This window comes from Apium graveolens, chromosome 5 (genome assembly GCF_009905375.1).
Source record: "Apium graveolens cultivar Ventura chromosome 5, ASM990537v1, whole genome shotgun sequence".
NCBI lineage: Eukaryota > Viridiplantae > Streptophyta > Magnoliopsida > Apiales > Apiaceae > Apium > Apium graveolens.
The window spans coordinates 305,839,930-305,861,744 of NC_133651.1; the positions used below are offsets into that span (position 1 = coordinate 305,839,930).

At 38.3% G+C, this 21,815-nt stretch overlaps 1 protein-coding gene across 1 annotated transcript; it reads right to left on the reverse strand.

The window, feature by feature from the left end:
• Nucleotides 1-16,617: 16,617 nt before the first annotated feature.
• LOC141661173 (ethylene-responsive transcription factor ERF098-like) lies at nucleotides 16,618-17,034 on the reverse strand. Its single transcript, XM_074468156.1, has one exon. It carries the CDS (start codon nucleotides 17,032-17,034, stop codon nucleotides 16,618-16,620), a length of 417 nt encoding a protein of 138 aa, XP_074324257.1.
• Nucleotides 17,035-21,815: the final 4,781 nt, after the last annotated feature.

The following is a 21,815-nucleotide window of genomic DNA, read 5'->3' on the forward strand; positions in this document are numbered from 1 at the left end:
TAATTTGTTATATATTATTTAGCGTAATAATTGTTAGCGAAGGTGAGGTTCCCGTTGGTGGTGGTTGTAGTTCTGGTGGTGCAACTGTTGGGGCCATAGATTGGACCACTTATAGTTTCCCACAAGCTGTTGAATTAACCGGTTTACCGGAGAAATTCAACGGTGGCATTGGCTTTTCTCGCTGGCAGAAAAGGATAAAATTGTGGTTGACTATAAAGGGTTTGTGGTCGGTTGTAGAATATAAGAAACCGGTGGTAGATCAAGAGAAGGCTGAAATGGTTAAGGCTTTTGCGAAGTCGGCTGAGAAGGATGGGGTGGCGAGGGCGGCCATTTTGGCTGCTCTAACAAACACTTTATTTGATGTCTATTCTTCTGATGCCTACTCCGCAAAACACTTATGGGAGAAGCTGGACCCGACACATAATACTGACTCACAAGGTCTGGAAAAGTATTCCGTAGCTAGGTTCCTTGAATTCAAGCTGGTGGACAATAAGTCCATGACTGAGCAAGTGTATGAGTTCGAGATGATAGTGCATGCTTTGAAGGAGTCTGGTATGGACCTTCCTGAGAAGTTCAAGGTTATGAGCGTGATTGAAAAGCTCCCGAAGTCTTGGAAAGAGTTCTCTCTCTCCCTGAAAAGACAGAAAAGAGAGATCACCTGAACCAACCTTATGCTGGACATCTCGGTCCAAGAACAACACAAGTTCAAACAGGGACATGTGATGCCAACTGAGCACGGTGCCTCGAAGGTAAATATAGCAACTGTAGGACAGAGAAGGAAGGCTGTTGCTAAGAAAGTTAATAGTAACAAACCTAAGAGTGACAATGATAAGGCCAAGAAACCCAAGGCAAATAAACCATGTTGGTCTTGTGGGCAGGTTAGGCACTGGAGTAAGGACTGCCCTATGAAGAAAGCAAAAAAAGTCGAGATGGTAGCACAAGCGAATGCTGTGCTTGGAACCGCAAGTGGGCTCGTAGTGAACATGATCGTTGGTGAGGCTACGGCTTCTGAAACCAACGTTGAACAGTATGTATCCTACAACCCTATAATATTTTCTACCTATCTGTCAAATGAATGGTGGATAGATACTGGAGCTAATGTGCATATTTGTGCTGATATTAGTTTATTTGTATCTTATCAACAGAGTCATAACTTGACTGTGAAGATGGGGAATGTTAGTGATGCTCAAGTACATGGAGTAGGAAACGTGGATCTGAAGTTCCCTTCAGGACGTATTCTATCTCTGACTAGAGTGCATCATGTTCCCGACATGCGTAGAAATATAATAAGTGGAAGCTGTTTAGTTTCTAGTGGTTTTGAAATTTCTTTCAAATGTAATAAAGTAGTTCTTATTCAGATTGATACATTTTTTGGCAAGGGTTACTTGTCAAATGGTTTATTTATTTTAAATGCTGAACCCGTTTTGAGGAATTTGAATAATAATATTATTCCTTCTGTTAACTGTATTGAATCCTCGAATATATGGCATGCTAGACTAGGTCACTTAAACTTTGGTGCTCTTAAGAATATGATGAACTTAGAGTTGATTCCAAAACATACCATAGAAAGAATTCTAAATGTCAAATATGTGTGTCTGCTAAACAAATAAGGAAACCTTTTCACAATATTGTTAGGGATTCAGACTTGTTAGATTTAGTACACACTGATATTTGTGAATTTGGTGGTGTGTTGACCGAGGACCCGTTTAGATACTTCTTTACTTTTATAGATGATAGTAGTAGATATTGTTATGTTTATTTACTTAGACATAAGGATGAAGCACTTAGTAAATTCATTATATATAAAACTGAAGTAGAAAAACAAACTAGTAAGGTACTTAAACGATTGAGATCTGACAGAGGTTGTGAGTATACGAGTAACACTTTTAATGAATTTTGTGTAAACAATGGTATAGTTCATGAAGTTACTCCACCATACACACCTGAGTTTAACGGGGTTGCTGAGCGAAAGAACAGAACATTTAAAGATATGATTAATAGTATGTTTATTAACTCTGGGTTGCCTAAATACATGTGGGGAGAGGCTCTAAATACGGCGTGCCATATTTTGAATAGAGTCCCTCTCAAACACATGGATAAGACACCCTTGGAGTTATGGAAAGGTAGGATGACTAGTATTAAGTATCTTCGTGTGTGGGGGTGCCTTGCTAAGGTGCTTGTTCCTGAACACAAGAGAAAGAAACTAGGTCCGAAGACTGTTGACTGTATCTTTATGGGCTATCTTAAAACCACTACAGCTATGAGATTTTTGGTATTAAAATCTGACATAGATGGTATAGTGGCAAACACGATAGTTGAATTTCGAGATGCTACATTCTTTGAGGATATCTACCTAATGAAGACTGGAATACCTGAAACTTCTGAGGAAGATCCTACTCACACATCGAGTTCTATTCCTGATCATGTGGAAAAGATGACAAATGTGGGGGCAGAACCTAGTAGTGGCTCTATTCCTAAGGAAGTAGAGGAACCAAGGAGAAGTAAGCGTGCAAAGGTAGTTAAGAATTTTGGAGGTGATTTTATCACTTACAATGTCAAGGACGAACCTTTAACTTTCCGACAAGCTATGGATTCTTCGGAGTCTAGGCATTGGAAGGGCGCTGTGAAGAGTGAAATTGACTCTATTGTTTCTAATGGAACATGGGAGTTGGTTGATCTCCCTCCTGGGTGTTCTACTATTGGGTGCAAATGGGTCTTTAAGAGGAAGTTGAACCCTGACGGCTCAATAGATAAGTACAAAGCTAGAATAGTAGCTAAGTGTTTTAAGCAGAGGGAAGGAATTGATTACTTTGATACATACTCTTCGGTTGCAAGGATGGTAACAAATCCGTATGCTTATAGCATTGGCTTCTGTCCATGGTCTTATCATCCATCAGATGGATGTAAATACCGTTTTTCTTCATGGTGAACTTGAAGAAGAGATTTATATGGACCAGCCTGAGGGATTTGTTGCATCTGGCAATGAAATGAAAGTATATAAGTTGATCAAGTCCATCTATGGCTTGAAACAAGCTCCCAGAGATTGGCATAAAAAGTTTGATGAAACTGTATTGCCATTCAGTTATAAGATTAATGAAAGTGACAAGTGTGTCTACACTAAAGTTAAAGGTAGTGAGTGTGTTATCCTATGCCTATATGTGGATGACATCTTATTGTTTGGAACCAATATTGAGATTATTAACGAGACAAAATAATTCTTGAAAAGACATTTTGAAATGAAGATTATGGGTGAGGCTAGTGTGATTTTTGGAATCAAATTGATTCAGTCAACTGAGGGAATAACCTTGACTCAATCTCATTATGTAGAGAAATCTATACTTGAGAAATATGGTTATTCACAGTGTAGAATCGCTAGTACACCTTATGATTCTAAAGTTGCCCTTGTCAAGAATACTTCAGGAGTGCCTGTGTCTCAGTTAAGGTATTCTCAGATTATTGGAAGTTTGCAGTATCTAGCTAACTGTACTAGACCAGATATTTCATATTCTGTGTCTAAGTTGGCTAGATATACAAGCTGTCCAAACAGAACTCATTGGGATGCTCTTGATAGAGTACTTAGATATCTAAAAGGCACAATATACCTTAGTTTACACTACAGGATTATAGCTATAGAGTTCATAGGAACTCAGAATAATATAGCTGATCCTTTGACTAAGGAGCTGGAACCTGCAATGGTCCTCAAGTAAAGGTTGGGGATGGGACTGTCAACCCATCATAATTCATCAACAGTGGGAACCCAATACACATGAGAGGAGATCCCTCGAAGTGTATTCAATGTGGTAATAACAAGCTGTAAGGATGAATTGGTAGTACATTTTCTATAAAGATAATACTACAGTATCTAAGTCTATCCCCTGTAAACCTAGAAGGTACTGACACTGCTAGAAAAGTAAGAGTGTTCAAACTATGAATGAGATCAATTCATTTGACGAGATAGATGCAGTATATCTCGGGAGATGCCCAGCTAAGCGAATGTAATTTGGTCGCAATTAGAGGAAATGGTTATTCCTTGAAGCATTCGACGAACAGGATCGAGACAAGACCATTAATGTCTCAAAGCCGTAGATTGGCACCAGAGCCGTTGACTTGTCGTCGTCTATGGAACATGGTTATACTAAACGGATTAAGATTCAAGGTGAAACATTCCATCTAAATCCGATAGCCATTGAAGTAGAGGACTTAGGAAGGTTCAAAACCGGAAGGGTACCTACTCTGAAAAACAAGCCATGATGAAAAACCTGATCGCATTTTTATATAAATTTGTGGGGGATTGTTAGAAAAAATCGATTTTAGATCATAATTTTTATTATGTTCTTGATGATAATCCTAAAATCTAATGATCGGAAGTTGTTCCATGATATGTGAACTTAAACTTTTATATATGGATCTAAGTATTTTCTTAGTCAAAACCATAGAGAAATAGAGTTGAAACTAGTAGCTTGTAAAAGCTTGAAATGGAGAATGTGTCATTTGTCCCACATTGAAAATAAATAAAATGAGGATTTTATTTAAATATAATTTAATTTTTTAATTAGAATTAATTTATCAGTCGGGCTGGTTTATTATTTCTGTTGGGCTTAGTCACTTTGTAAGTGGGTTGAGTCAGATTCAATGAATCCGGACATGTAACTGATAATATATGTTCATAATTGAAAACATTAAAACTGATTTAATGTGTGGATTAAATATAAAAACTGTTACATTTTATTTAAATTCAAAATCAAGAGTTTTGATTTATGTATTAAATGAGCGGTTTTGATTTCTGATATTAAAGTCTATTAAAGTCTATTAATGTCAGGGTGGTCAGTTACAATTAGCCTCTACTATAAATAGAGGCCTAAGTTGTTGATGAAAATGACCACACCTACATTCTCTTACTCTCCTCTTTGCTCTCTTTTTTCTCCCAAACACAAGTTCTGAGTTGCTGTTTTTTCCGGCGACTGAGGTGTTAGACGAAGTTGGATTTGTTGTTGTTGTGAACATCAAGTCCGGAGATGTTTTATCCTGGAGGAGGCATTGCAAGCATCCCAACGCAGCAGGTGGGGGCAATTATCTCTTCAAGAGCAGTCAGGGCTTCGAGCAAGGCCTGACGACTCAACTAGTTTTATTTTGGTTTCTTGTTACGTTGTACCTGTTGGCTACCACTGCTTTTCTGCTTGTTTATCACTGTGTTAAAACTATGGTTACTGGTACACTTTCATTTCCTTCTTTGTTCTTTCAGTTACTGATATGCATGTTGTTTACCTACATGTTTTATTTTGTTAATTATTATCTTGGCATTGGCTTGCTAAATATGTTATATAACTGCCTCTATGTTGCTGTAATAGTCGCTATTTCCAACACTTTTTGTACTGCTAAAGCAGTTTTTGGTACCGTTAACACAAAATGATGTTGCTAGTGAAGACAGATAAAGCAAGGTCTCTCTAGAAAATATATTATTTAAGTTAAAAAGAATATGAATGACTTATACAAACATAAACTCTATTATAGGTGATTTACAATCTAATATAGCAATTTTATGAAACACTTTGCCAAGAAATAATTTGAGAGATACTTAAATTGAACAAGCACATTTTGTTTATGTGTGTGGACCAAGTCATAGATTTTTCAGACATTCACCAATAATAAGCCAGTTAATCCTCAGTAAAAGCTGACAAGTAAACAAGAATGAGAAATCTCCCAATAAATCCACGTGTCAGACCATAGGCGATAAAATCACTTTATAAATTTCCACCTGCCAACCATGATATTTTGCACAGAATACAACTATTGTCATTAAGCTGTAAATAACCGTATCTGATTTTGTCTTCGTGTATGCTTAAACATATTGATATATGTACTCTAACAATTTAGAAATAAGTGATCTTACAGTGTCTAGTGCTGACGATGTCACGGAAGCTCGCGTAACACTTGCAGTCCTCATATTTGCACGAACTGTTGCACCAAGTCCAATAGAAGAATCATGGGGCCTGGTTAGCATGTAAAAGACTTCAAGTTTCAGGAAAAAAACACATGGGTGAAGAGGAGATAAAACTTTGTAATTTAGTGACAGGAATAACTTCTCACTTTGCCCCGTCCATAATTTTCAAAAAATAAAGCAATGGTGGAGTAAAAGTTTTGAAGATTTATAGGTCACAAAAAAGAACCTTATTCTTTTTAGACACTTTCCATTAAAGAATAGGGGTTTAAAAATTAGACCTTATACTAGTACAAGTTAAAAAACAGAAATTGCTAGGGCAAAGGTCAATGTAGCAAGAGAAGAAAACCAACTAACTAGACTGAAACAAAGCGGAGAAATGTATACAATAATAGCATGACCTTTTAGAGATGATTTTCTCCAAGTCTATGAATGCAACGCTACAGATAAAGAGAATATCTTTGGTGTCAATATGTCAAAGAAACCAACATATTTGATTTAGAGAAAAATACATACCTTAAAAAATCAGAGGCGAATGATACAATCCTATTCTTTGAATCAAACTCATAAGTTTGGCAAATTATTCTTTAAAGACAATTATAGTATTTGGCACAAAAGCAAATGTGGATCTGAATGTTTGTTGATCATTGAGTTCTCATCATGTTGATCTGGTGAATACCCTAAAAGGTTTTCAATACATAAGTAGAGGTTCTAATTAAGACAGACAAAACATAGAATGCTAGTAGACAAAATAAGATAATAGACTACAAGTCTGGGCCATAACAATTTGGCTGTTACTCCAGCTGTCTAGGAGATAGGGACCATTAACAGGAGGATTTCTTGTTATTGTATTTCCTTTATTACTCCCCTTCAAGCTGGTGAGTGAAACTCGATAGTGAAGCTCCCAGCTTGCTGCAATGATTAGTATGAAGTTTCACAGGAAGGGGCTTTGTCATGATATCTGTAACTTGCTATGAGGAAGACACCTTTACTGTAGTGATTAGTCCTGCCTTTAGCTGATCTCTGATATAGTGACAGTCAATCTCTACATGCTTCATTCGTTCAGGAGAAACAGGGTTTGCTGCTATGGCTATGGCTGCTTGATTATCACATTTCAGCACTGCTGGTGGAAGGTTCTTCAGTCCCAAGTCTTTCAGTAAAGCAGTCAGCCAGGTTACCTCACATGTTGTTAGTGTCATGGCACGATATTCTGCTTCTGCTGATGATCTGGCAACAACATGTTGCTTCTTTGTTTTCCACGAGACAGGAGACTGACCAAGAAATATGCAATATCCTGTGGTAGATCTTCTTGTGACTGGGCAACTAGCCCAGTCACTGTCACAATAAGCTGTAAGTTGTGCAGATGAGGATGATGCCAGTAGCAGACCTTGATCAGGGGTACCAACTAAATATCTCAGCACCCTTCTTGCAGTTTGCATATGTACAGTTGTGGGAGCTTGCATGAACTGTGTTAACAGTTGAACCGAGAACAGTATATCTGGCCTGGTGATGGTCAGATATATGAGTTTTCCTAATAATCTTTGGTAAACATTTGGATCAGGAAGCAAGTCCCCTTTGTCTGGTGTGAGTTTCAGGTGACTATCCAGAGGCAACTGCAGAGGCTTTAAAGTAGTCATTCCAAATTCCTGTAGAATGTCAGCAGTGTATTTTTTTTTGGGACAAGAAGAAGCCAGCTTTGGACCTGTCAATTTCAATTCCCAAGAAGTAGTGAACTGGTCCAAGATCCTTCATGTGAAATGAGCTGGACAACATCTGCTTCAGGTAATTTATCTGTGCATCACAGTTTCCGCAGATCAACAAATCATCCACATAAACAAGTATAAGTGTGATTTTAGACTCTGTGTGAAATACAAAAAGACTGTGATCAGATTTTGATTGAATGTAACCTAGGTTGAGCAAGGTTTGAGAGAGTTTATGGAACCATAGCCTTGGTGACTGTTTCAAGCCATAGAGAGACTTCTTCAGTCTACACACCAGATTGTTATTTTCATCATTCAAGGTGGCTATTGACTGAGAGTTAATTCTACAGCCTTTGTAGAAGTAGCCTTGAGGCATTTTCATGTATATAGTTTCATTCAATTCCCCATGAAGAAAAGCATTGGACACATCCATTTGTAATGTGATCCAATCCTCCATGGCAGCTACAACAAGTAGAGCTCTCACAGTGGTCATCTTGGCCACTGGTGCATAGGTTTCAAAGTAGTCTTCTCCATATTTTTGCTTGGACCCAAGGGCAACCAATCTAGACTTGTGTCTTTCTATCTTACCATCTGGAAGATATTTGGTTTTGTAAATCCACTTACACCCTATTGCTGTTTTACCAGGTGGTAGAGTTGTCACTTCCCATATGTCATTCAGTTCCAGGGCTTCTAACTCACTGTTCATAGCATTGATCCAGCACTCATACTTGACAGCTTCTTTAAATGTCACAGGGTCTGCTGCTTTGTTTAGCTCAGCAAGCAAGCAAGTGAATTCATGTTCAACAGATGTGTAAGCTAGGTTGGTGATGTGAGGTGCATAAAGAGGTTTGGTAATGTAGTCTTGATACCTGACAAGTGGTTTATGTTGTCTCGAGGATCTCCTGACTGGTTGGCTTGCTTGAGATTCTGTAATTGGTTCCTGATTATCTAAGGTGTTGGTGGTTGTATTGTCAATTTCAATGGTTGAAGGCTGATTTGAGAGATCAGACTCACTGGGTTCAGGTAATATAGGGAAAATCATGTCTGTAGAGTGGATGTCAGGTGGTTGTGTGTTTGTTATTTGAGGCAGAGGTAACATGTATTTTTCTATGGAGTTATTGTTGAAGGGGAAGATCTGTTCTTTGAAGGTTACATCTCTGGACACAAAGGTTTATTTGTTTAGTAGATTGTACAACCTATAACCCTTTTGACTCACAGGGTATCCCAAGAACACACATGGAACTCCTCTAGGGGAGAATTTGTCTGAAGTGAAGGCTGGATTGTAAGCAAAACTCAAGCAACCAAATACTCTCAAATGATCATATTCAGCAGGTTCTTTGTATAAAGTCTCACATGGTGTTTTGTTTGCCAATACAGTTGTTGGTAGTCTGTTAATGAGGTGAACAACAGTGAGCACACAATCTCCCCAAAAGGATAAAGGCAGGCCAGCTTGAAACCTGAGAGCTCTGGCCACTTCTAGGATATGCCTGTATTTTCTTTCTACATGGGCATTTTGTTGTGGTCTTTGAACACAAGATGTCTGATGTTTTATTCCATTTTTGGCAAAGAATATCTTACACAAACTTGTGTTAAACTCAAGGGCATTATCTGACCTAATTGTTTTAATAGTGGTGTGAAAGTGTGTGTGCACATACTTCAGGAATGTCTCCAGGGTAGCAAGACTGTCAGATTTATGCTCTAGCAAATATATCCAAGTATTCCTACTATAGTCATCTACTATCGTTAGGAAATACCTATATTTACCCTTAGTGCATACTTTGTAGGGGCCCCAGATATCTATATGTATAAGATCAAACTTGGTAGTAGCATGAGAATCACTTAAACTAAATGGCAGTTTAGTGAACTTAGATAAAGGACATGTAACACATACCTTGTTTTGCTGAGCACCAGTTGCAGTAATAGCTTTAATCTGTCTGATCTTTTCTACTGGAGCATGGCCAAGCCTGTTGTGCCACAGTTCCAAGCTATTTCCTTCAGTCACTGAGCTTTGACTAGAGTTATTGACCGCAGAGTTTGCTGTGGGTACATTACCAAAATTCACATTCCCATTGCGAAGCCATTCTGCAGGTACAGCCTGGGCAAAGTGGTTTATCAGATAATATAGCCCATTTCTGGCTCTTCCAATGCCTTGGACCTGCTTACTGTCAGAGTCCAAAATAATGCAGTGAGACGTCTGGAAGATAACTTGCACTTTGCTGTCTTTCACCAATCTTTGAACTGAAAGGAGGTTGTGTTTGAAGTGAGGAACACATAAAACCCCTTTCAATTTCATTCCATTATCCAGATTTACTTCTCCAGAATGAGTGATTTTTGCCTGATCTCCATTTGGAAGGTTTATGGTTGCCTGACTGCTAACAAGTGAGGTTTTTAACAGATTCTGAAGGCAGTGTGTCATGTGATCTGACGCTCCTAAGTCAATAATCCAATCATTGCTCAGGGCTGTCACAGTGTTGTAGTGCACCATCCCAGAGAAATGGTAGTCAATCTCTTCATCTGTTTCAGACCCTTTAGCTTGCTGCATAAGTTGAGGCATCATTTTGGCTAACTGTTCCAATTGATGAGGACTGAAACCAGCATATTCACTGTTTGATGTTTGCACATTTGCAGCCAGTTTTTGGTTGTTTCTTTGGTTTGAATTCCATTTGGTGTTATTGAACTGTTTGGGTTTAGAGGTGGATAGGTTTTGTGGATTTTTTGGGTGCCATTTGGGGTAGCCAACAATAATCCAGCACTTGTCTCCTATATGGCCCTTCATCCCACAGGCAGTGCATATTATGGTTTTATCAAGATTTGCCCTGCTAAACATAGCAGCTGTTTCAGAAGTGTCACTGTTTAGGCTTAACAATTCTCTCTGTGCTTCCTCTTGTTGTAAAGTGGAGGAAGCACTCTCAACTGAGGGTAGAGGGTTCTGCATTAACAGGTGGCTTCTTTGAGGGTTGTAGGTTTCATTTAGTCCATTTAGAAATTGAAAGAGTTTTGTTTCTTCTTTTTGTTGGTGAATGGTTTTTAGTAGGATTTTGGTTTCATCAGTGGTTGTGGTTAAGATGGGTAAGATATTCATGGCATCTAATTCCTCCCACAATACTTTCATAGATGTGTAATAATCATTGACATACAAAGAATTTTGTTTGAGTCCATACAGATCTCGATTCAGTTTGTATTTTCTCGATCCATTGGCAACATAAAAGCGTTCCTCAAGGTTAGACCAAATATCTCTAGCACTAGTCATAAACATAACAGACTTTTTAATGGAAGGAGACAAGTTATGAGTTATCCAGGCTATTACCATATTGTTGCAGGTCTCGTAGAGATCAGCTTGAGTAGCATCGTCTGTAGGTTATGTTGTAGATCCAGTGACAAATCCCAGTTTCCTCTTTGAAGACAAGTTGATTTCCATTGAGCGTTTTCAGGCTCTGTAATCAGCGGATCCCTGTAGCTTGTCGACTTGAATAGATGTCGGAGTATCAGATGGGTGTAAGAATATTGGGTTTAGCATGTCTTGGTACGTTATACGTCCAGCTGCCATTTTTGAGAAAAGGAAGATCTGATTTCGATATTTGAATAGAACTCTTTAAGAAACAAGATTTGTTATGGGATCTTGAAAGGTGTTGTGTTTTAACAATTCATTCCAGATTTGCAGATGTGATGCTCTGATACCATAAAGACAATTATAGTATTTGGCACAAAAGCAAATGTGGATCTGAATGTTTGTTGATCATTGAGTTCTCATCATGTTGATCTAGTGAATACCCCAAAAGGTTTTCAATACATAAGTAGAGGTTCTAATTAAGACAGACAAAACATAGAATGCTAGTAGACAAAATAAGATAACAGACTACAAGTCTGGGCCATAACAATTTGGCTGTTACTCCAGCTGTCTAGGAGATAGGGACAATTAACAGGAGGATTTCTTGTTATTGTATTTCCTTTATTATTCTTTGATTATGTAAATCATACAGATTACAGAAGCAGTGCAAAACTCAAGATACAATATTAGTATTTATGTTTCAATATTAATCGAATACAACAAATATAAGTATAGAAACTCGAATTAAGAGCACAATAATGCCTGATAAAAGGAAGAGAGGGAGAGCATGGGTTCACCCGGATCGAAACAAAAAATTCTTGAAAAACTTCAACTCTGATCTTGATGCCCCAAACTGAAGCCCCAATCAAAACTCTACTTAGAACCAATCGAAACTCGAATTAGCCCCAATAGAAACCCCTAACTCTTGAAGCTCAAAATGAACAACTTCAAAATCCCAAATCTTCAACGGAGAGAGTGTGAGATTTGGGTTTAGGTCTGTTAGTTTGAAATAAGAGAGCATGACGTTTCTGTGTATAGCGTCCCAATTTCAACCCCTCCCCCCAAATTTTAACTTTGATCGACCCAAGTTCTATTCTAAGTAAAAAACCCGACCCAAATTTTTTTGTTATAATTTATATTATTAATTTCTGTTTTCTTTTATTAAATATTACTTTTAACATTTAATATGAAAAATGAATAAATTCAACAATATATATTGTAAATCATTCCACAAATGATATGTTAAGTTTTATAATTTTTAATTCATTTATATATTGTAAATCACTCTACTCATATTATTAACTTCTAAAAATAAATAAAATATATATTTCAATTATTCTTTCATTCCTATGTTAATAACTATTATTTAGTTAAATTAAAAAAAATCATATTTATATATATGCCATTTTGATAACACATTGCAATCATACCGTAAGAGAGTAAATTACTGAGTTTTGGCCGTACTTCATATTTATTTTTAAAATGGTGGCTAAATTTTTAAATTTTCTAAATAATGACATTTTAAAATTTTCATTGTAGGAAGGGTTTTAAAGAGTTTTCTTAGATTGATCTTAATACCGGGTCTCGATTAACAAATCATTATCACTTTGGTTATAAGTTTTTTCAAAGGTGGATACTCTTCTCTATATTTTTGCTAATTTTTTTATTCATATTTTTGTGTGAGGAGGTTGAAAAAATATGGAAGTCGGGCACTGGATTAAATTAGAAGAAGTGAAAAAACTGATAATTATTGAAGTTGTGTTTGTACCTATTTGTTTAGCGATATCATATGTTTTTGTGACGATAAAGATTGGAGTCCGTGTAGTAATTTGACGAAACCATTCTTTTAAAAGGTGAATTTTTTTTTTAACAATTTATAAAAGTTTAACCCCTATTTTGAAAATAAGTGCGAAAAACAGCCACCATTCTGTAATTTACGCTTTAAATATATTATTTAATGGCGAAGATTTAACGGGAGTTGACAGCAACCATTTTTTTGAAAGGTGGAACAAAAAGTTGGCCATTATTTTGAAAATTTAAAAATTTGGCAAATATTTTGAAAATCGATATAAAATGTGGCCACCACTTTATAATTTACTCTACCGCAAGATAAAAAATAGGTGTTGCGATAGATATTTGTTTAGAAGGCTACCATTACATTTTTCTTTAGAACCACAGTATTAAAGGTTTCAGCAAAATCCCCTTGAGCGCAAAATCAAAATCAACGGACCCATATGTTGTTACTAATGTATTATTTTCATCTGCAACGTGCTTGTTTGTCAAGATAACACATACATTTGAGAATCTGCTAGCACGTGGTGCAAGCAACTTGATCGACCAAGTTGCATGATAGTAAGAACAATATGATCTGAACAAACTTTAAATCTAACCTCCTTTACAATTGTTCAATATTGTTCAAACTGGTCCAATTCCAAAATTGTGTTCTTGGGAACCTTTATTCTTAATAATCTTCAGATTCTGATCTACATTTTATCTTAAATGAAAAGTAGAATCTCTATAGCGACTGATAGTGATCATCTTCCAGTTTGTCTAAACCATACATTTACTTATATACTGATCACTGATCAGCATGCAAAAAAGGTCCACTTGAAGAGGAGAACCCTACAGGGAATCCACCAATTAAATGTTATTAATTAATTAATTTATGTCATACATTTAAACAATGGAAAACTAAACTGTATGAATCATTTTGTTGATACAATTAAAATATTATTGGTATTTGGTGAAGAAAAATATATACTGTAAATTAAGTGGTCTTTTTGCCAGATTACTGTAGAAGTATAAAACTAAACATATTCTAATCCGAAGGACATGCGAGTCAAGACGGAAGTTTGACATATAAAACCAATATGTTCATGCGCTGATGCACCTAGACTCGGAATACTGATACGACACATGAATACGGTACAAAACGACACGAATAATTATTGTTTGTGTTCGAAAATTTGGTACATGAATACGAAAGTACACGGATATAAAAAAATATGAATATAATTAGTGTCGGATTTGAGTTTTCAATATAGATACACGACACGGAACGAAAGTACACGGAATAAATAAATAGTTAAAATTTTAAAAATATATAATATACATATATATACTTAATACCGAATGTGAATTTTACCTATTCTAATTAACATATATATAATTGTAAATACTAAAATATATTTTATTATTCCTTAATTACGTGATTGAGCACTTCACCATTTATTTATATATTGTATTTTTTTATAATTAATATTTTTCGTATATAATCCGTGTACTTTAGTATACTAAAGCGGGTAAACACGAATATATTAGTTATGGGTTAGTGTCACCAAATTGGTACACAAATGCAAATCCGGGTCGGGTTCTAATTTAAGATTTGATACACGAAAATACGAAAGTACACAGAACGTTTGTACACGATACGGAACGTTGCCGGGGCCGGATGCACCCACTACATGGAGCTAAAGAGTGGAAAGGGGAAACTGTATATTATTATTAAGTAATATTAAGTCGAAATGTTCATGCACCTGCTATAAATACAGCGAGTTGGGTACTTATCTACTTTTTAAATAAAATAATTTGAATATTTTCAATTTCTCGTATTTACACTTACATTTTAAGTGACTTGAATTTCAAATCGCATGATTTATCTAAACATATTATTTAATTAAATATCAAAGTTTCAATTAACATCATAAAACAATTTTCTTTTGACAAGTTTTGGCTGCACTTTTGTTGCGGGTTGTAAGTTGACCTTTATATACTTTGTTTTTAGTTCCAGAGTTATTAATTATCGCATAATGTGTTAAAATATATATATGCTCAATATTATGAATACAGAGGAATTAATGCATTACTTTTTGCTCTGTAAATTAAAAAAATAGCTATATGCAAGGAGATAAAGTACATTGCTGGCAATTCGTTTATTTCGAATACTTTCGTGTCATATATTTTCGTGTTTCGTGTCATGAATGTGTAACCCAATCCCGAACCGTTAATGATTCGTTTCATTTCAGATTCGTGTACCTTCATTTCATGTACGTTTCGTGTCGTGTTTCGTGTAATTTAAAATTAATAATAAAAATGAAGATAAATAATATATATATTTAAATATTAAGTTTTTACTAGTCGAGTCTTAAGTCATAAAGACTCAAGTGCAATCAAGTCTTATGAAATTTAAATTTTAATCTATTTTGTATCTATATTCTGTAAATATTATATGTAAAATATTATTATAAACTATATGTATTCATATAATTTTGATAAATTTATTTAAAAATTTATTTATTTCGTGTACTTTCGTTTCGTGTCGTGTACCCAACTGTAAACCCAGAACCGACACTAAATTTATCCGTGTACTTTCGTATTCGTGTACTTTCGTATTCGTGTATCAAAAATGTCAAACCAAACCCATTAATTTCGTATCGTTTTCGTGTCGTGTTATCGTGTCATGTACGAAATTGCCGGGTCTACATTCATGTCATGGTGATGATTGAGTTCTAGTGCATTGTATTTACTCAAGGTGAAGACTCTGAGGATGGTAATTAATCAAGTAAAGGTCAGTGTTGGCATTAACATTAATATATCACTTGGTTGTTATGTAAGCTACACCACGTATCTAAAAAGGTGAGATTTAAAAGCAGAAAGTACAAGAATTAACCTAGATTCCTGACGGCTAAATTGGTTGAAATGGTGAATCTATTTCACATAGTATCTATCCAGCGTTTGCAGTTGTGTTTTCACTGCATTGTTCTTAAGAACAGGAGTTCAGTTGTCGTGCTACTTTGTCCTAACCAATATGTATTTTGTTAATTAAACAAATTTCAACTTTTAATCATTGTATTATGAAAATAATAATTCCAGGTTCAAGGGATGCGCTGAATGTAATCTACAGCCACTAGAATGGTGTAACTTTAGTTTAAATCATCACGTTCGTCAAAAAGGAAATCTGTCTATTACGCAACTGTCAAACTTTGGTCAGTTTCTAACTGATCTTTTTAACTTATCACTTCTTTTTAATTAAACTCACCTACACGCCTATGAGTCCAACCTTAACTAATTAGTTTCTACTAAGCTCATCAGTTTTTTTTAAAGATAAAAGTCGAAAACAAAAATTTAAACACGCACCTACGAACTATATATCCGGGGCTTGATGAATTATCGTCAATATTTTGATGCAGGCCGGGATTTGGTAAAAAATTTCTACAAATTGCTGAGCAAAAATATAGATTCAGAAATACAAAGTCTACTGAAATTTTCGGTTCAGCATGACTTCAGCATAGGTTCGCCCTCGTGGTTCGAACCTCTGGTACACACACTGCTAGTCCACTCTTGAATTCTCAACCCTTTGTTATAACAACTGCAGAGAACATTCGGTAAGGTTCGCATGGTAAAACTATTTTTGGGTGCAGCCATCTAACAGAAGCGTATAGTAACTAACAAGATGAACTTTTGAGATGAGTCATGTTAGGCAGCTAAAGAAAAGCGTCTAGTTCCTTTTAGGAAGTTGCACACTTTCAACTAGCTAGTATATAAATCTTGAACTGTTTGTAGATGCTATGATCAAACATTGTCAAGGTTTTTGGTCGGATTACAATATGAAGGACATAACATAAATTAAGCTACACCAAAATGTGAACGCATTAACGTTTGTTGAGTTTCTTCTGTTCATCTGATTCAAGAAGCTCCTGCAGAACACTATCATCTAAATACTCAAACTCAATAACTTGTTTCTGATTGTTCCCGCTTGATGAACCTCCATAATTAGTAGGAGTAGACGACGACTGATATCGACAATCGGGGAGCTGAGAATAATATTCATTGGGGAAATTCAAGATAGCCGAATGTCCCCTTAAGCTAAATGCAGCCTTATCATATGCACGAGCAGCTTCCTCTGCTGTCTCAAAGGTTCCAAGCCATAGCCTCTGCCCATTGCGAGAAGGATCGCGTATCTCCGCCGCGAATTTCCCCCATGGCCGGCGTCTAACTCCACGGTGCTTCGCTTCTTCTTTCACTATGCCACCTTCCTTGTTTTTTCCACCTCGAGAGCTTCCTTCCATTGTGGTTTGTTGTGTATTCAAACTTGCTGCCATGCATCTTTATATAGAGCAGTTCGAGAATATTATATTATATGTTGTTGTTGTTGAATGGATATGTAATTAAGAATCAATGTGTACGGGGGTGTGGTCTACCTGTTTGCGTAAGAATGAAAGTGTGGTCTATTGGTGGCTTAGGAAATATATTTGCAAATTATACTAAGCGTGTCATTCCTCGAAATTTCTTCAAGCTTGTAGGAAATTGAAAGTTCTTTTAAATATGTGAACTTTTTATCTCTACATTTAAAATTACATGCATGTACAGGCACGCCATTTTTTTAAAATAATAATTTTTCTTTCTTGAAAATTAATTACATACCGCAAAACTTATCATTAAGATTGTTATTAGATTGACACACATATTTATATACCGTAAAATCGATCATTAGAATCGTTATTATATTGACATCAGTCGTTTAAATTATGACAAAAAATTTAATTCATGTGTTAATGCGACATGAAATTCCAACTAAAATATATCAATCGATTTTTTTAGGCGATTAGAGTTCACTTTAGAATATAATCGATTCGAACAGTTAGTCTGTATTAACTCATATTTCAAAGCGGTTGGTGTTCTGGCGATCGACAAAGACCCTGTTTCATGTCTTAATGATAGTAAATTATTTTCTGCCGACTAAACCCATTTTTAGGTCTTTTGTTAAATAGATATGACTAAAAATCAGAAATGAAAAAGTGTAGACTTCAAATCAAAACTAGCACATGTTCAATCAATTTCTGAGAGTTACGAGTAGAGATGTTAACAAAATCAGAAATCCGAAATTTCATTCGATCCCATCCGGAAAAGGCTCGAAATGTCCAATCCCGAAAAATGTCCGGCCGGTTCGGCCCGGCCCACGGCCTTTAAATGTGCCTCCTTTTCTCTCAAAAATCCACCATGTTACGTCCAGATTCCTTCATGAGCTTGAACAGGCTTCGGCTGCCTTGAAGGTGGCTTCGGCTGGTACCTGAAAATGAAGAGAATGCGAGGGTTTGTACCCCCGATTCACATCCGGTGTGAGAATAAGAATCTGGTTGTAAGGGTGTGGTAATAATATAAGAAAAGCAGAGTGTATGCGAGAATGTGTGTGTTTTGTCTTACTTCAGAAGGGTTTTTATACCTAATTCTGCCATGAATGCTCATCCGTTACTCATCATTATGGAGGGAGTGAAAATGGGGCGTTATGTCCCTTGTGCTTTCCAACGGTCTGAAGAAGAGTGGGCATTGGCCTGGGACTTCCGTGGGCCTTCGTCTTACGGGCCTGTATATTATTCGGCCCAGTGGCTTAATCGCATAGTGGGCCTTCGTTCGATGGGCCCTGTTGGGCCTATAACCAACATGTCCCTGTCCTTCGGCTGGGCCTTCGGGCCGGCTGACGGACACCGGTCTCGGCGGGGTGAAGAAACCCTAGGGCGACCGCTTCTGTTCCGCCTCGACCTTCGGTCGTACACGTGGCAGGCTTGTGGGAACTTGTAGTGCATTAACGCGATAGCTGTTGGCACGTCTTTTCATGGCTCAATCTCAGCCGTTGAATCTCAACCATTTTAATCTGGGTCGTTTATTTCAAAAACCCCCAAACTTCGCATTTATGAATTCATTTTAGGTGCCTATATAAGCCTATTTGTGCATTTCCTTTCCTTTTATCACTTTCAGCTTCTCCACACACAGCAAAGAACTGCGGTGAATTTTTCAATCACGGGCAACAACAACTCCGTCTTCCCAAATTATCCCATCTCAGTCCAAGAACACCTTCAAACCAGTGAGTCCCTTTCCTTGCTTTTCAGTTTTCTTGTACATTTGCATGCAAGTTTTTGTGTTTTATGGCATATGCATGTGGGCTTAATGGCCCTTGTCTGGGCTCTGAGTTTAGGGGGTTTTTCTGGGTTTTACACGTGTGTTGTTGCATTTTTTGGGGTTTTTGGGCATTTATGGGTAGGAAATAGAAGTTTTTTTAGGTTTCCCGTGGGTTTAAAGATGGCATGTGAGGTGTTTTTTGGCCAAGAACTCTCTTCGGGGGGTCCTTGGCCTAAGAACATTCTTCGGGAGCCGACCCGGGGGCTGATGGGCGGTTCGGAGTTTAAAGATGGCAGACGAAGGGTTTTCTCGGGGCGAGTACGTTCTTCGGGAGACTTTCCCTTTAGAACAGTCTTCGGGAGCCGACTCCGGATCTTTTTCATGTTCTCTCGGTTCTGGGACATGTACTCGGCCTTCTAATATTTTTCATTTTTCCTTTGTCTTGTCCCGAGTACATGGACTAACTTCACTCTGTTTCCGAATATAGGGAGATGGACCGAGCGAACCGCCCCCCAGAGACTTGGGACCCAAGGTCGGGCACTTTGTTGGGAACGTCTTCTATTCGTCCCGAGAGAACGGGCCGAGACCTTTTCGGATCGGTGGCGAATTACCCGGCGGTGAATAACCGGGCGGAATTGTCGAAGGAGAGGGTAGTTCAGATGTATTCTGATTTCTTTGTCCCTCAGAATTTTTTCTGGCTCTATGCCCCTAAGGAGAATGAACGAATCTATGACACGCAGGGAGTGCCGGAAGGGTACGGTGGCTGTGCCGTCGGGATCTCGGAGGCGGCCTTCAAGTGCGGTTTTAGAGTGCCGATTCTGAAGCTGGTGAAGTATCTCTTCAGGCAGATGGGAATCGCTCTGGGGCAGATGGATCCCAATGGATTCATCCATATCAATTGCTTCCAGAATAGGTGCCTTCATGCTGGAGTTCGTCCAACTCCGAGGCTATTCTAGTGGCATTACGACTTCCGGAAGAACCCGAAGAGCCCGGGCTTTTACACTATTGTTCGTCGGGCTGGCCGGGCAGATTGGACGGCCACCAATTCCAGCAATAAGTAGACCCATACTCACTGGTGTTTCGTGAGTGGTCGGAAATTGGCTCCCTTGTCTGTCTGGAGGGACGTGAACCCTTCGCTGCTCCTCGCTCCGAGTCTAACAGAGAGGGAGAAGGAGGACTACGCGGCCCTGGTAGACGTCAATATGAGCAAGTTGGGTCCCGAGGAGTTTCGGGATAGAGATTGGCTCCTCAGCTTATGGGGTGGGGGTAACAAAGCTTCTTCCTTCCTTCGTTCTTTCTTTAATTAGTTTTGTTCCACCGCCTGTACAATTTATCTTTTTTATGCATTGTTATACATGCTTGCTTTTGCTGACTTGCCTCATGTTTACATTTCAGTGTCTTCGAGAGAGGCCCTGATTGAGAGGAAGAAGGCCAGAGCGGCCGAAAAGGGGGCCACCGAAGAGGCGGCGAGGAAGAAGGCTGCTGATGAAGGGTCCACGCCGAATCCTTTCGAGGAGACGGAGGATAGATCTGAGGCGGAGAGGGTCACGCCACTCCGTCAGGTTCCGGCGGCCTCTTATAGGGATGAGGACGAGCCGGTGGTGGTGAGAGAAGGGTACTCTTCCAAGAGGACCCGCGGCCGGGAGGGGGTCGTTCACTCCTATCTCCCTGGATGGGGTGTGCTGACATCCGACCACACTGTCTACCCGGCGAGGCAATCTACGAAGGAGGTTTCTTCGGACCTGTGCCACGGCCTCCAGCTCCCGCCCGATCTGCCGGCCTTTGCTTCGGCTTCTCCGACCGAGGCTTGCACTGAGCTTCTGTCCTTTTTGTCCCTGGTATGTTTTTAAGTTTTCTTCATTTTTTCTTTCACTCGTCCTTTTTTCCTTCAACACCTTTTCTAATGCTTTTGCCTTGTCTTTTTTGCAGGCTGCTCCTTGGGCCACAGCTGTGGAGGATAAAGTTAGGGACATGGAGACTCGGATGGTCGAGGTGAAGGAGCTGGAGAGGAGGGCCACAGCGGCCGAGGAGGAACTTGTAAGGGTGAAAGCCCAGAACAAGGTCCTGGACGGCGAGGCCACCGTGCTGAAGGAGGACAAGTCTCGGCTGGAGACTGAATTGGAGAGGGCAAACCGGGGGATCTCCCACCGGAACGTCCAGCTGAAGAGGTCCCGAAAGGAGCTTCGGAAGAAGAAGAAGCAACTGGACCAGACGGAGGAGCGCTGCTTCCAGTTCGGCGCTGACTATGTCCTAGAGAAGGCCCATGGCCTGAAATGGGACTATAAGCAGTTGCTGAAGGACAACCTGGAGGATCCTATCGGTCGGCCAGCAGTTGAAGCCCCTCATGTCTCCTCCGGCGAAGACGAAGAGCTCTCGGATGAAGACCCTCAGGCCTAAGCTTTCAGCACTGAGGTGCTTGATATGACGAAAGATGATCTTGTTGCGAAGTTTGCCGTTGGTGTTTCCATGGTCATACCCAACTCTTGCAGCGACATTCTTCATTCATCTTTTTGACTTGTATTTTTATTTTTTGTAATTGGTACTCCTGCCTTCGAGCTTTTGTAATTTAACTAGCCTTCAGGCTTTTATATTTTAATACATCTTTCATCTTTCGTCAGCATTGTCTCTTTTATTTTACGATTCTAGTAATTGTATCTTAGGCTTCATTTGCCTTAACAATTTTAATAAAATGAATCGCCTCTTCGGCATTATTGATTTGCCTTAATGATAAAAAAAGAATCGCATCTTCGGCTTCGCCTTAACGATTTTAATAAAATAAATTGTATCTTCAGCTTTATTTGCCTTAACAATTTTAATGAATCGCATCACCGGCACATTCATTCGCCTTAACGATCTTTATAAAATGAATTGTATCTTCGACTTTATTTGCCTTAACAATTTAATGAAATGAATCGCATCTTCGGCTTTTGCCTTAGCAATTTTAATAATTTTA